At 41.3% G+C, this 15,010-nt stretch overlaps 1 protein-coding gene across 1 annotated transcript in view; it reads left to right on the plus strand.

Annotated features, from left to right (window-relative positions):
• Positions 1 to 551: 551 nt before the first annotated feature.
• Positions 552 to 15,010, plus strand: part of LOC132888209 (protein NLRC5-like) — a 951,571-nt gene continuing 937,112 nt past the window's right edge. The window contains exons 1-7 of the mRNA XM_060924270.1: positions 552 to 630; positions 5,424 to 5,534; positions 6,778 to 6,888; positions 8,158 to 8,268; positions 11,487 to 11,544; positions 12,002 to 12,206; positions 12,477 to 14,238. Of these exons, the coding sequence (XP_060780253.1) occupies positions 599 to 630; positions 5,424 to 5,534; positions 6,778 to 6,888; positions 8,158 to 8,268; positions 11,487 to 11,544; positions 12,002 to 12,206; positions 12,477 to 14,238 (2,390 nt within the window). The 5' untranslated portion in view covers positions 552 to 598. The remainder of the gene's footprint in view (positions 631 to 5,423; positions 5,535 to 6,777; positions 6,889 to 8,157; positions 8,269 to 11,486; positions 11,545 to 12,001; positions 12,207 to 12,476; positions 14,239 to 15,010) is intronic.

Consider the following 15,010-nt stretch of genomic DNA (forward strand, 5'->3'; position numbering starts at 1 on the left):
ATATACCGTAGTTTGTGAAAAGGGGCGGCACGGTGGTGTAGTGGTTAGCGCTGTCGCCTCACAGCAAGAAGGTCCGGGTTCGAGCCCCGTGGCCGGCGAGGGCCTTTCTGTGCGGAGTTTGCATGTTCTCCCCGTGTCCGCGTGGGGGTGCTCCGGTTTCCCCCACAGTCCAAAGACATGCAGGTTAGGTTAACTGGTGACTCTAAATTGAGCGTAGGTGTGAATGTGAGTGTGAATGGTTGTCTGTGTCTGTGTGTCAGCCCTGTGATGACCTGGCGACTTGTCCAGGGTGTACCCCGCCTTTCACCCGTAGTCAGCTGGGATAGGATCCAGCTTGCCTGCGACCCTGTAGAACAGGATAAAGCGGCTACAGATAATGAGATGAGATGAGAGCGAAAACAGAGATTGTTTTAACTTTCACGCCGGTTTAAAACTAAAACGTATTAGTGTGGACGTAGCCGATGTTTATATAAAGGGGAGAGAGAGAGAGAGAGAGGCTGTGACTCCACCCTCTGAAACCCCGCCTTTTCTCCTCCAGAGCTCAGTGGAAAGTGAAAGTGAAAGTCAGCAGGTTTTATTTTTTTGTGATCAGAAAAACATGTGGCTCTTTGGGGGGGAAAAATCATCAGAGTGAGTACAGGAATATAAAGCTGTAATATGTGAATGTTTGGATTATTTTCTAAATGAAGAACATTTCTGTCTTAACTGACACAGTTGACTTTATTCTTAATTTGATAATTCGGTGTTGACGCAGTAACTTTACCTGAAGGAAGGAAACCTGTGTGTCCTGCGGTGTTTCTTACATGTGTGTAAAGTTTACAGCTGTTATTTGTGAGAGAGGGAAGAATATTCATATTTATTACAACAATTCCTGACATACTTCCACTATTTATTCTTCTTTTTCTCCAACAAACACAAACAGCAACAAACGCAACACCACTTCCTGGTTACACACACACACACACACACACACACACACACACACACACAGAGCCATTTTAGATTAAAATGCTGAAATGTCATTGGGCCTCGATACCATTCGTGTCAGATCGGAATATCTCACAGCAGCAATGATTTTTATCGATTCTGTCCTGATAAAACCATTTCAATCACAAGTCGGATAAATATCTGTGTAGCCTTCACCTGCCATATAAGCAACCGGAGAACTGTGCTTCAGAAATTTAAAGCTCTTTCAATAATAAATATCAATCTCTATGAAGTAAAATAGCTTTTTAGCATCATGTAATTTATACACACTTTTTTTTGACAAAGTACTTACCCATATTAACAAAAAATAAACCTATGTATTTGTGCTTGCGTTTATATGGAAGAGCACTGAAATATACAGGAGATTAGTTGCTCAGTGTTGTTCAACTCAAAAGGTTAAATTCTTTACACATCTCCTGTTAAGACCAGAGAGATGTAATGCTTCACAATCTTGTGTACAAAAATTACATACTTTCCAACCCACTGAGAAGGAAAAGTGGTAGATCAGATTGTGCAGCATAGTCGCACCCTTGTCTGGGGGGGGTCCTGGCTGCACTAAGGTCAAGCAATACAAGCAGCGAGACACAGCCCTGATCAGAAGCCAACAGTAGCCTTATCACACCCTTATTTAGATTCTTCAAACGATGGCTACTTTGAAGAATCTAAATAAAATATGGAATATATTTTTGTTACCACATAATTCCATATATGTTCCAGATGTTATTTCATAGTTTTGATGTCTTCAGTATTGTTCTACAATGTAGAAAATAGTCACAGTCCAGAAAAACATATGAATGAGTCAGTGTCTCCAAACTTTTGACTGGTACTCTGTGTGTGTGTGTGTGTGTGTGTGTGTGTGTGTGTGTGTGTGTGTGTAAATCATATTTGTTGTAATATCATTTTCCCCTGTTGTTTTCACACCAGGACCAATCTAAGCTAATTAGACCTTCTGAAATAATGTCTGGTGAGTGTGAGGAACTCGGAACATCTGAAATGAGTGAAGATGAGCAGCACAAGATAGATAGATAGATAGATAGATAGATAGATAGATCGATAGATCGATCGATCGATCTTTGGGAGGGTTCCCTCAGGGAAATTAAAATTCCAGCAGCATCATTACAGGATAAACAGAGAATAGAAAAAACTTCTGGATAAATTCAGTATTAACATATACAAGTTTAAAATATAAATATATATATATATATATATATATATATATATATATATATATATATATATATACACAGGTGTATATATATGAAAAAAGTCCAGCAGGAGAGGTATTGCACATTATATTGCACATTGTCCAGTATTGCTTATTGTTAGGCTAGGCTACTGCTCCTTCCTGTCCTCCGTCCTCCTGTTACCCCTCCTCCCCCCCAGAGAGGAGTTGTACAGTCTGATGGCGTGAGGGACAAAGGAGTTTTTGAGTCTGTTCGTCCTGCACTTGGGAAGGAGCATTCTGTCACTGAACAGGCTCCTCTGGTTGCTGATGACGGTGTGCAGAGGGTGACTGGCATCGTCTATGATGTTCAGTAGTTTGTCCATAGTCCTCTTCTCTGCCACCGTCACCAGAGAGTCCAGCTTCATGCCGACCACAGAGCCGGCCCGCATGATCAGTTTGTCACAAGACACAAACGTAAGCATGTAGAATGCAAAAATGTGATATAACCTACTGCTCCCTATGTTCTAAATTAAAAGAAAAAGGAAATTTACATGCACTAACATAAACTTATAAAGGATTTGTTAGAAGTTCTGCATGGAGGCTCTGAATGAAATGTTGTACAGAATGGAATATTTTTTTTTACTGTTTTTTTAAGCAGTGTTTAAAATATTAAAAATGTGTAGTGTGAGAAGTTTACTATGACCCATAAATGGAACTAAATCTGAAAACTAGGAGTGAATTAGCAACAAACTGGTAATGATTCAGGTTTCACATATTGTTGAAATGTTCGTGAGGAAGAAGTCCTGTATTTCTAGTGGGAAAAGGGTACGTTAATGGAACACAGGCATGGGGGGGGGGGGGGGGGGGAGAGACAGGTATACTGAAAGAGCTGCTCAGAAATTCTTTGTGAACAGACCCAACAGAACCAAGACCATTAATGTTGCGTGATCATCAGAATAATATATTAAACAATAACAACTTGAAAAAGGAGAAAAGTGAGACAGAGACCTCTGGTGGCAGTGAGTGTTAGTCTGTCTTTTTCAACCTGGAATTGAGAAAATCTTTTTAAAGAGATCATGAAATATTGTGAAAGCTAAAATTTGATTTTGTATGTTGATGTATTTACTTTTAAAACAAAGTTTTTTGTTTGTTTTTTAGGGAATTCTCTCTAACACACACACACACACACACACACACACACACACACACACACACACACACACAACTGGGACTACTTGAGCTTCGCTAACAAGCTCATTTCTTCCTTGCCTAGCTTGAACTCGCATGATCTCATTTTAGGTTGTGATCTGAATTGTTACTGACCCAGCCTTAGACTGATCGAACCCTAAACTTATGACTTTCTCTAAAATGGCTACGACCTTATCTGTATTTATGAACCAGGTGGGGTGCATTGACCCCTGGCAGACCCTTTTTCCTTACAACAAAGAACTTTCCTCTTTTTTTCCCCCATGCACACAATACATATTCCAGAATCGATTATTTTTTCAAAGATAAGACTTTTCTCTCCTCAGTGAAGAATGTTGTATATTCAGGGTCATTACTGAATACTCTAAGTGATGATTAAATTCTCAAAGTAACAATATTTTATGTGTAATTTGAGGGAAATGTTATCAGTAATTTTTGGAATAAATAAAACAAAAATGTTCAATTTCTTCAAACACATAACTGTCAATCATAAAACCAGAGAAACTGATCATATATATATATATATATATATATATATATATATATATATATATATATATAATCTCCTTCTCACCCCCGGTGGGGGGGTGGTATCCATGTCATCCTCAAGCTCGGGTCCTCTACCAGAGGCCTGGGAGTTTGAGGGTTCTGCGCAGTATCTTCGATGTTCCTAGAACTGCGCGCTTCTGGACTGAGGCTTCAGATGTTGTTCCTGGGATTTGCTGGAGCCACTCTCCCAGTTTGGGGGTTACTGCCCCAAGTGCCCCCACTACCACTGGGACCACGCATCCCTTGACCTTCCACATCCGTTCAAGCTGCTCTTTCAACCCTTGATACTTCTCAAGTTTCTCATGTTCCTTCTTCCTGATGTTGGCGTCAGCTGGGATCGCCACATCTATCACCACCACCCTCTTCTGCTCTTTGTCCACCACCACTATGTCCGGTTGGTTAGCCAGGATCTGTTTGTCAGTCTGGAAGCTGAAGTCCCACAGAATCTTGGCCCTGTTGTTCTCAGCCACCTTCTGTGGTATGGCCCATTGGGACTTGGGTACTTCTATTCCATACTGGTTGCAGATGTTCCTGTATACTATCCCAGCCACTTGGTTGTGCCTCTCCATGTACGCTGATCCAGCTAGCATCTTACACCCTGCTACTATGTGCTGGACTGTTTCAGGGGCTTCTTTGCACAGTCTGCATCTTGGGTCTGATCTACTCTGGTAGATCCTGGCCTCTATGGCTCTTGTGCTTATGGCCTGTTCTTGTGCTGCCATGATTAGTGCCTCTGTGCTGTCTGTCAGTCCTGCATTATCCAGCCACTGGTAGGATTTCTTGATATCAGCCACTTCCTCTATCTGACGGTGGTACATGCCATGTAGGGGTTTGTCTCTCCAGGTTGTCTGTTCCTCCTCCTCCTCTGCACTCTCATCAGGGTTCTGCTGCCTGAGACATTCACTTAGCAGTTCATCCTTTGGGGCCATCTTTCTGATGTATTCTTGGATTTTCAATGTTTCATCCTGGACCGTGGTCTTGACGCTCACTAGCCCTCGGCCTCCCTCTTTCTGCCTAGTGTATAGTCTCAGGGTGCTGGACTTATATATATATATATATATATATAAAAAAGTGTGGGTGGGTGTATTCCTCTTTCCCCTCTCCACTGTAATTGTTTATTTTTTATTCTTGTTATCATCACTTATGGTTCTCAAAGGTGATGTGGTGTGGGGGTGTGTGGGGGTGGGGGTGGGGGCATGGATGGGGGCGTGGGTGGGGGTGTGGGGGGGAATCAGGGGTGAAAAGTAAAAAAAGTATGTTCATATCACATGTTCAGTCCTTTTACTCAGTGTCTCCTAATAACTAGCTGCTACCTTGTAGCCAAGCTACAAAGCCCCTGTTGGTCTGTCAAGCAAGGTCTTTATTCTGCTCTGTTCCAGAGGTGCAGTATAATAATCAAATTAGGATATGCAAATAATTATGAAACTCTGGAGCTGTATATACATAATGGCATCTTCAGATATAAATCACTATATTTTATAGATGAAAATCTAAAACTACTTTCTCTTCATTCTAGTGAAACGAAGGAAAGGCCTGTCTCACCTGGACCCAGCTGTGTGTCCTTTCTGAGTGACCGCTCAATGGTGCAGCCTCTCCACTTTACAGATGGAGCATCCTCTGTGGAAAGGTATTCCTCTATCTTCCTCTCACACAGTTCTCTGAATATCTGTAGAAATAACTCCCGACAGGGCAATTCTTGTTCGCTTCAGTATAAAATGGGTTGTGCTAAATTTTCTTGATTAAATGACTGGTATCATATTCGAAGTTCATATGAACCGTTATGAACGTGTGTTCTATTCGTATCACTACTCATAACAAGCCCATAATAATTCTACCCTAATAACTTCTGGGTAGAAAAGGAAAAGATTTTTCCAGAAGGGAATCTGCCAATAGCCCTTGGTAAACTCCAGGAGGGGGTGGGGGGATGGGGTTAGTGGTCAGAGGAGTCTCTGTGTTGTCTTCCATGATCTAATTTTAGGTGGTGATCTGAATTGTTACTGACCCAGCCTTAGACTGATCGAACCCTAAACTTATGACTTTCTCTAAAATGGCTACGACCTTATCTGTATTTATGAACCAGGTGGGGTGCATTGACCCCTGGTGGGGTCCATTAACCCCCTTTTTCCTTACAACAAAGAACTTTCCTCTTTTTTCCCCCATGCACACAATACATATTCCAGAATCGATTATTTTTTTTCAAAGATAAGACTTTTCTCTCCTCAGTGAAGAATGTTGTATATTCAGGGTCATTACTGAATACTCTAAGTGATGATTAAATTCTCAAAGTAACAATATTTTTATGTGTAATTTGAGGGAAATGTTGTCAGTAATTTTTGGAATAAATAAAACAAAAATGTTCATTTTCTTCAAACACATAACTGTCAATCATAAAACCAGAGAAACTGATCATATATAAGTGTGGGTGGGTGTATTCCTCTTTTCCCTCTCCACTGTAATTGTTTATTTTTTATTCTTGTTATCATCACTTATGGTTCTCAAAGGTGATGTGGTGTGGGGGTGTGTGGGGGTGGGGGTGGGGGTGGGAGTGTGTGGGTGGGGGCATGGGTGGGGGTGTGGGGGGGGAATCAGGGGTGAAAAGTCAAAAAAGTATGTTCATATCACATGTTCAGTCCTTTTACTCAGTGTCTCCTAATAACTAGCTGCTACCTTGTAGCCAAGCTACAAAGCCCCTGTTGGTCTGTCAAGCAAGGTCTTTATTCTGCTCTGTTCCAGAGGTGCAGTATAATAATCAAATTAGGATATGCAAATAATTATGAAACTCTGGAGCTGTATATACATAATGGCATCTTCAGATATAAATCACTATATTTTATAGATGAAAATCTAAAACTACTTTCTCTTCATTCTAGTGAAACGAAGGAAAGGCCTGTCTCACCTGGACCCAGCTGTGTGTCCTTTCAGAGTGACGGCTCAATGGTGCAGCCTCTCCACTTTACAGATGGAGCATCCTCTGTGGAAAGGTATTCCTCTATCTTCCTCTCACTCAGTTCTCTGAATATCTGTAGAAATAACTCCCGACAGGGCAATTCTTGTTCGCTTCAGTATAAAATGTGTTGTGCTAAATTTTCTTGATTACATGACTGGTATCATATTCGAAGTTCATATGAACCGTTATGAACGTGTGTTCTATTCGTATCACTACTCATAACAAGCCCATAATAATTCTACCCTAATAACTTCTGGGTAGAAAAGGAAAAGATTTTTCCAGAAGGGAATCTGCCAATAGCCCTTGGTAAACTCCAGGAGGGGATGGGGTTAGTGGTCAGAGGAGTCTCTGTGTTGTCTTCCATGATCTAATTTTAGGTGGTGATCTGAATTGTTACTGACCCAGCCTTAGACTGATCGAACCCTAAACTTATGACTTTCTCTAAAATGGCTACGACCTTATCTGTATTTATGAACCAGGTGGGGTGCATTGACCCCTGGCAGACCCTTTTTCCTTACAACAAAGAACTTTCCTCTTTTTTCCCCCATGCACACAATACATATTCCAGAATCGATTATTTTTTTCAAAGATAAGACTTTTCTCTCCTCAGTTAAGAATGTTGTATATTCAGGGTCATTACTGAATACTCTAAGTGATGATTAAATTCTCAAAGTAACAATATTTTTATGTGTAATTTGAGGGAAATGTTGTCAGTAATTTTTGGAATAAATAAAACAAAAATGTTCATTTTCTTCAAACACATAACTGTCAATCATAAAACCAGAGAAACTGATCATATATATATATATATATATATAAATAAAAGTGTGGGTGGGTGTATTCCTCTTTTCCCTCTCCACTGTAATTGTTTATTTTTTATTCTTGTTATCATCACTTATGGTTCTCAAAGGTGATGTGGTGTGGGGGGGTGTGTGGGTGGGGGTGGGTGTGTGGGGGGGGGGGTGGGGGTGGGGGCGGGGGGGGGTGGGGGGGGCGTGGGTTGGGGTGTGGGGGGGAATCAGGGGTGAAAAGTCAAAAAAGTATGTTCATATCACATGTTCAGTCCTTTTACTCAGTGTCTCCTAATAACTAGCTGCTACTTTGTAGCCAAGCTACAAAGCCCCTGTTGGTCTGTCAAGCAAGGTCTTTATTCTGCTCTGTTCCAGAGGTGCAGTATAATAATCAAATTAGGATATGCAAATAATTATGAAACTCTGGAGCTGTATATACATAATGGCATCTTCAGATATAAATCACTATATTTTATAGATGAAAATCTAAAACTACTTTCTCTTCATTCTAGTGAAACGAAGGAAAGGCCTGTCTCACCTGGACCCAGCTGTGTGTCCTTTCAGAGTGACGGCTCAATGGTGCAGCCTCTCCACTTTAAAGATGGAGCATCCTCTGTGGAAAGGTATTCCTCTATCTTCCTCTCACTCAGTTCTCTGAATATCTGTAGAAATAACTCCCGACAGGGCAATTCTTGTTCGCTTCAGTATAAAATGTGTTGTGCTAAATTTTCTTGATTACATGACTGGTATCATATTTGAAGTTCATATGAACCGTTATGAACGTGTGTTCTATTCGTATCACTACTCATAACAAGCCCATAATAATTCTACCCTAATAACTTCTGGGTAGAAAAGGAAAAGATTTTTCCAGAAGGGAATCTGCCAATAGCCCTTGGTAAACTCCAGGAGGGGATGGGGGTAGTGGTCAGAGGAGTCTCTGTGTTGTCTTCCATGATCTAATTTTAGGTGGTGATCTGAATTGTTACTGACCCAGCCTTAGACTGATCGAACCCTAAACTTATGACTTTCTCTAAAATGGCTACGACCTTATCTGTATTTATGAACCAGGTGGGGTGCATTGACCCCTGGCAGACCCTTTTTCCTTACAACAAAGAACTTTCCTCTTTTTTTCCTCCATGCACACAGTACATATTCCAGAATCGATTATTTTTTCAAAGATAAGACTTTTCTCTCCTCAGTTAAGAATGTTGTATATTCAGGGTCATTACTGAATACTCTAAGTGATGATTAAATTCTCAAAGTAACAATATTTTATGTGTAATTTGAGGGAAATGTTGTCAGTAATTTTTGGAATAAATAAAACAAAAATGTTCATTTTCTTCAAACACATAACTGTCAATCATAAAACCAGAGAATAATAAAAGTGTGGGTGGGTGTGTTCCTCTTTTCCCTCTCCACTGTAATTGTTTATTTTTTATTCTTGTTATCATCACTTATGGTTCTCAAAGGTGATGTGGTGTGGGGGTGTGTGGGTGTGTGGGTGGGGGTGTGTGGGTGGGGGCATGGGTGGGGGTGTGGGGGGGGGAAATCAGGGGTGAAAAGTCAAAAAAGTATGTTCATATCACATGTTCAGTCCTTTTACTCAGTGTCTCCTAATAACTAGCTGCTACTTTGTAGCCAAGCTACAAAGCCCCTGTTGGTCCGTCAAGCAAGGTCTTTATTCTGCTCTGTTCCAGAGGTGCAGTATAATAATCAAATTAGGATATGCAAATAATTATGAAACTCTGGAGCTGTATATCCATAATGGCATCTTCAGATATAAATCTCATCTCATTATCTCTAGCTGCTTTATCCTGTTCTACAGGGTCGCAGGCAAGCTGGAGCCTATCCCAGCTGACTACGGGCGAAAGGCGGGGTACACCTTGGACAAGTCGCCAGGTCATCACAGGGCTGACACATAGACACAGACAACCATTCACACTCACATTCACACCTACGGTCAATTTAGAGTCACCAGTTAACCTAACCTGCATGTCTTTGGACTGTGGGGGAAACCGGAGCACCCGGAGGAAACCTACGCGGACACGGGGAGAACATGCAAACTCCACACAGAAAGGCCCTCGCCGGCCACAGGGCTCGAACCCAGACCTTCTTGCTGTGAGGCGACAGCGCTAACCACTACACCACCGTGCCACCCCAGATATAAATCATTATATCTTATACAACCCTGATTCCAAAAAAGTTGGGACAAAGTACAAATTGTAAATAAAAACGGAATGCAATGATGTGGAAGTTTCAAAATGCCATATTTTATTCAGAATAGAACATAGATGACATATCAAATGTTTAAACTGAGAAAATGTATCATTTAAAGAGAAAAATTAGGCGATTTTATATTTCATGACAACAACATATCTCAAAAAAGTTGGGACAAGGCCATGTTTACCACTGTGAGACATCCCCTTTTCTCTTTACAACAGTCTGTAAACGTCTGGGGACTGAGGAGACAAGTTGCTCAAGTTTAGGGATAGGAATGTTCACCCATTCTTGTCTAATGTAGGATTCTAGTTGCTCAACTGTCTTAGGTCTTTTTTGTCATATCTTCCGTTTTATGATGTGCCAAGTGTTTTCTATGGGTGAAAGATCTGGACTGCAGGCTGGCCAGTTCAGTACCCGGACCCTTCTTCTACGCAGCCATGATGCTGTAATTGATGCAGTATGTGGTTTGGCATTGTCATGTTGGAAAATGCAAGGTCTTCCCTGAAAGAGACGTCGTCTGGGTGGGAGCATATGTTGCTCTAGAACCTGGATATACCTTTCAGCATTGATGGTGTCTTTCCAGATGTGTAAGCTGCCCATGCCACATGCACTAATGCAACCCCATACCATCAGAGATGCAGGCTTCTGAACTGAGCGCTGATAACAACTTGGGTCGTCCTTCTCCTCTTTAGTCCGAATGACACGGCGTCCCTGATTTCCATAAAGAACTTCAAATTTTGATTTGTCTGACCACAGAACAGTTTTCCACTTTGCCACAGTCCATTTTAAATGAGCCTTGGCCCAGAGAAGACGTCTGCGCTTCTAGATCATGTTTAGATACGGCTTCTTCTTTGAACTATAGAGTTTTAGCTGGCGACGGCGGATGGCATGGTGAGTTGTGTTCACAGATAATGTTCTCTGGAAATATTCCTGAGCCCATTTTGTGATTTCCAATACAGAAGCATGCCTGTATGTGATGCAGTGCCGTCTAAGGGCCCGAAGATCATGGGCACCCAGTATGGTTTTCCGGCCTTGACCTTTATAATAATAATAATAATAATAATAATACATCTGTTTTATATAGCGCTTTTCATGGTACTCAAAGACGCTTTACAGGAGGTTCAAACCAGTGGCGGCTGCTGGTTTTTAAAACAGGGGAAGCCCATTTTACGCATTCATCGTAAAACCTGTAGGCCGGATATCAAAGCATAGAAAGGTGTGCCCCATTAGCATAGTGAACTAGACAACCCTACCTAGTGGCAGAAAGTATTTTTGCTTGTACATTTCATGTTATAGTCTGGCTTGCCAGGCTAGTGCCTCATATCCTTAATCAAAAATATCAAACATCCAAAAATCACTGGCTATTCAATGAAGAGCCTTGAACATCATAGCCTGATATGCAACACAGAGTCTTTAACACAACACCCAGCTGTGCAACACATCCTTGAACACATCCTTGAAACGTCCTTTATGTTGCCATTGGAGCCAGTTCTCCCATGATAAGAGACTCGTGTGTGGAGTTCCAGAGGTTTATATATCACAGCTGTGTGATACAGGTCTACAGGATGTGTTCTGATATTAAAATTAAAAAAAGTAATTTACAATGTTTGTTTATCTACAGAACCCCAAAACAGGAACCAGAAAACAGCTGCAGAAATTGGATGGAGTCCGTATTCCAGGTGTGTTTGTATGTGTTTTGTTGTGTAATTAATATACACAATTTTAATTTGAAACGATGACAGTAATTTACAGTTAACAGTTTACAGTTACAGCAGCATTATGGGTAATCGGACAAAACTATATTTCAATCTGTTTTAAAATCAGCTTCTGACATACAAAGGACTGATAATGGAGACTCCTTTATCTACATGTGAAATAAACATCTGTTTACTGAAAACGTCACCATATTAACGATTACTCACATTTTTAATCGATTTAGTTGGAGTGTTTGCTGTACAGGTCCCTGTGAAACAGCTGTACATCAGCTATAGAAATTTATTAGAATGAGAAAAGAAATCCAGTTAACCCCTTCTGACCAATCAGAATCCAGAATTCAACAGCAACTTGGTGTAAAATCAGGTTATGTCCCATTTTTATTAATTTATTTAATTTTATTGCTTTTTTTGAAATCACAAGCTGGAGCACAAAGTCATCACATTGGTGAAGAATGAACTGAACAATTTAAAGAAGCTACTGAGTGCTGATTACCCAGCATGCTCTGAGAGGGAGGAGAAAGCGGAGGAGGAGGATCTGGACCGTATTAGAGAGAGTGTGCTGAAGATCACACTGCGTATCCTGAAGAACCTGAAGCAGAAAGATCTCGCTCACCAACTGCAGATCAGTAAGAGCTTTAGATTACAATATTCTCTCAGTTTAAAGGAAACACACTGGGCCACTGGTCGATATTATCATACTGCTGTTTATCCTAATGACTACAGTTATTTCAACAAATAAACGACTCCGAGATAATCCTAGTGTTTTGGTTCTTTTCCATAATATTTATGTATTTATTAGGAATGTATGACAGTTCTTTTTTATCGATATTAACTTTCACACTGTGTATAGTGTTTATACATGAAAATAATGGCCATCACATTGTTCTGTTTGTTAGAGCGGGCCTCTGTATATCAACGAAAACTCAAATCCAGACTTGGAGATAAATTTAAAAGGATAAATGAAGGAATCTCCCAGCATGGGACATCAGTACTTCTGAAACAGATCTACACAGAGCTCTACATCACAGAAGGCTGGAGTGAAGACATCAGTGATGAACATGAGGTGAGACAGATTGAGACAGTGTCCAGGAGACCAGTAACGGAGGAGAAACCCATCAAATGTAATGATCTCTTTAAAGACACGTCCATCAGAAGTGTGCTGACTAAAGGAGTTGCTGGAATTGGAAAAACTGTCTCTGTGCAGAAGTTCATTCTGGACTGGACTGAAGGAAAAGTGAATCAGGACATCACCTTCATGTTTCCACTTCCCTTTAGAGAGCTGAATCTGATGAAGCAGCAAAACCTCAGTCTGAGGAATCTTCTTCATCAGTTTTTCCCTGATATTAAGGACCTAGAAGTAATAGACAGTGATACCTACAAAATCCTGTTGATCTTTGATGGTCTGGATGAGTGTCGACTTCCTCTAGATTTCCAGAACAATGAGAGATTGTGTGATGTGACCGAGTCGGCCTCAGTGGATGTGCTGCTGACGAACCTCATCAAGGGGAATCTGCTTCCTTCTGCTCTCCTCTGGATAACCACTCGACCAGCAGCAGCCAATCAGATCCCTCCTGAGAGTGTAGACCAGGCAACAGAGGTACGAGGGTTCAGTGATCCTCAGAAAGAGGAGTACTTCAGGAAAAGGATCAATGATCAGAGCCTGGCCAATAAAATCATCACACACATGAAGTCTTCAAGAAGCCTCTACATCATGTGCCACATCCCAGTCTTCTGCTGGATCTCAGCCACTGTTCTCGAGAGAATGTTGGGTGAAGCAGAGCGTGGAGAGATCCCCAAGACTCTGACTCAAATGTTCACACACTTCCTGATCTTTCAGATCAAACAAAAGGACCAAAAGTACCATGGAACATATGACCCTGATCCTCAGCAGACCAGAGAGAGTATCCTGGCACTGGGAAAACTGGCTTTCCAACAGCTGGAGAAAGGAAACCTGATTTTCTATGAGGAAGACCTAAGAGAGTGTGGCATTGATGTTCGAGAAGTGGCAGTGTACTCAGGGGTGTGTACTCAGTTCTTCAGAAAAGAATCGGGACTCCACCTGGGGAATATGTTCAGCTTTGTGCATCTGAGCATTCAGGAGTTTTTGGCTGCGTTGTATGCATTTCTCTGCTTTCTTGACAAAAACCCAACAAAAGAACAAACCACTGCTCTGTCTGGTCTTTTCAACACATCAGAAATGTCTGACTTCCTCAAAGATGCAGTGGACCAGGCCTTACAGAGTGACACCGGACACTTGGATCTTTTCCTCCGCTTCCTTCTGGGCCTCTCAGTGGAGTCCAATCAGAAGCTCATTCGAGATCTGCTGCCACACACAGGAAGCAGCTCCGACTGCCAGAAGGACATAGTTGAGTACATCAAGTTCAAGTTTGAACAAAATCCATCTCCAGAGAGATTAATAAACCTTTTCTACTGTCTGAATGAGTTAAATGATGATTCACTCGTGAAAGAGATCCAAAGTTACATGAGCTCAGGACGTCTCTCTGAAGCTGAACTCTCACCTGCTCAGTGGTCTGCTCTGGTCTTTGTGTTGCTGACATCAGATGAGGATCTGGAAGTGTTTCAGCTACAGAAGTTCATAAAGTCAGATGAATGCTTTAAGAGGCTGCTACCAGTCGTCCAGCAAGCCAAAACAGTTCTGTAAGTAAAACCCTGTGACACTTTACGGGGTATGGGAGACTGATGGGATGGAGACGGGCTGATTACTTTTGCTTTATTCAAGGTAGATTGCCTTTCAGATTTTCAGGTGTTGGTCATAAAAAGAATTTTCCCCGACACCCAATTATTTTTGTTTAGTGACCGAAAGCTACTGAATTCGAATCACAGACTTCCAATTTTATTAGTTTTTTTTAAAATAGAACAATTAATGAATTTATCTCCACGTGGCCCTAAATTCTCCACTATTTTTTCCTGCTTCACCATGACCCAATACAAGATATTATGTCATGCATCACGTGGTGGGCTTTCCCCGTTCATGCAAGGCATTGTGGGATACAAATTTGAAACAGGAGAGAAAAATGGAGGGTGTGAGTGTGCGAATGAAACGTGAAAGAGCGACTACAGTAACAGAAAGTGAGAAGAAAAGATGTTCTGTTATATACGAAGGAAAGGAAACGTAGGACCAAACTAATAAATTTCAGTGGTCAACGAGCACCTCAGTGTGATCAGCTGTTTGTTTAGTGACAGAATGATGGAACTGTCAGTGCACGCTCAAAGGTAAACCTGTAGATGGCAGTAATGCAACACTGTGGATGCCAGCTGCCATAAAACCCAAAAGAAGAAGAAGAAGAAGGTAAACCTGTGCATGCGCACACGGACTTCCTCTGTCTGCTTGACTGCACGAAGCGAACGATTTCATGCACATTATTTGCTTTAATCTCCTCAAATTAAATAACTTCCCAGCCACAGAATG

Source organism: Neoarius graeffei, chromosome 6 (assembly GCF_027579695.1).
Source record: "Neoarius graeffei isolate fNeoGra1 chromosome 6, fNeoGra1.pri, whole genome shotgun sequence".
Taxonomy (NCBI): Eukaryota; Metazoa; Chordata; class Actinopteri; order Siluriformes; family Ariidae; genus Neoarius; species Neoarius graeffei.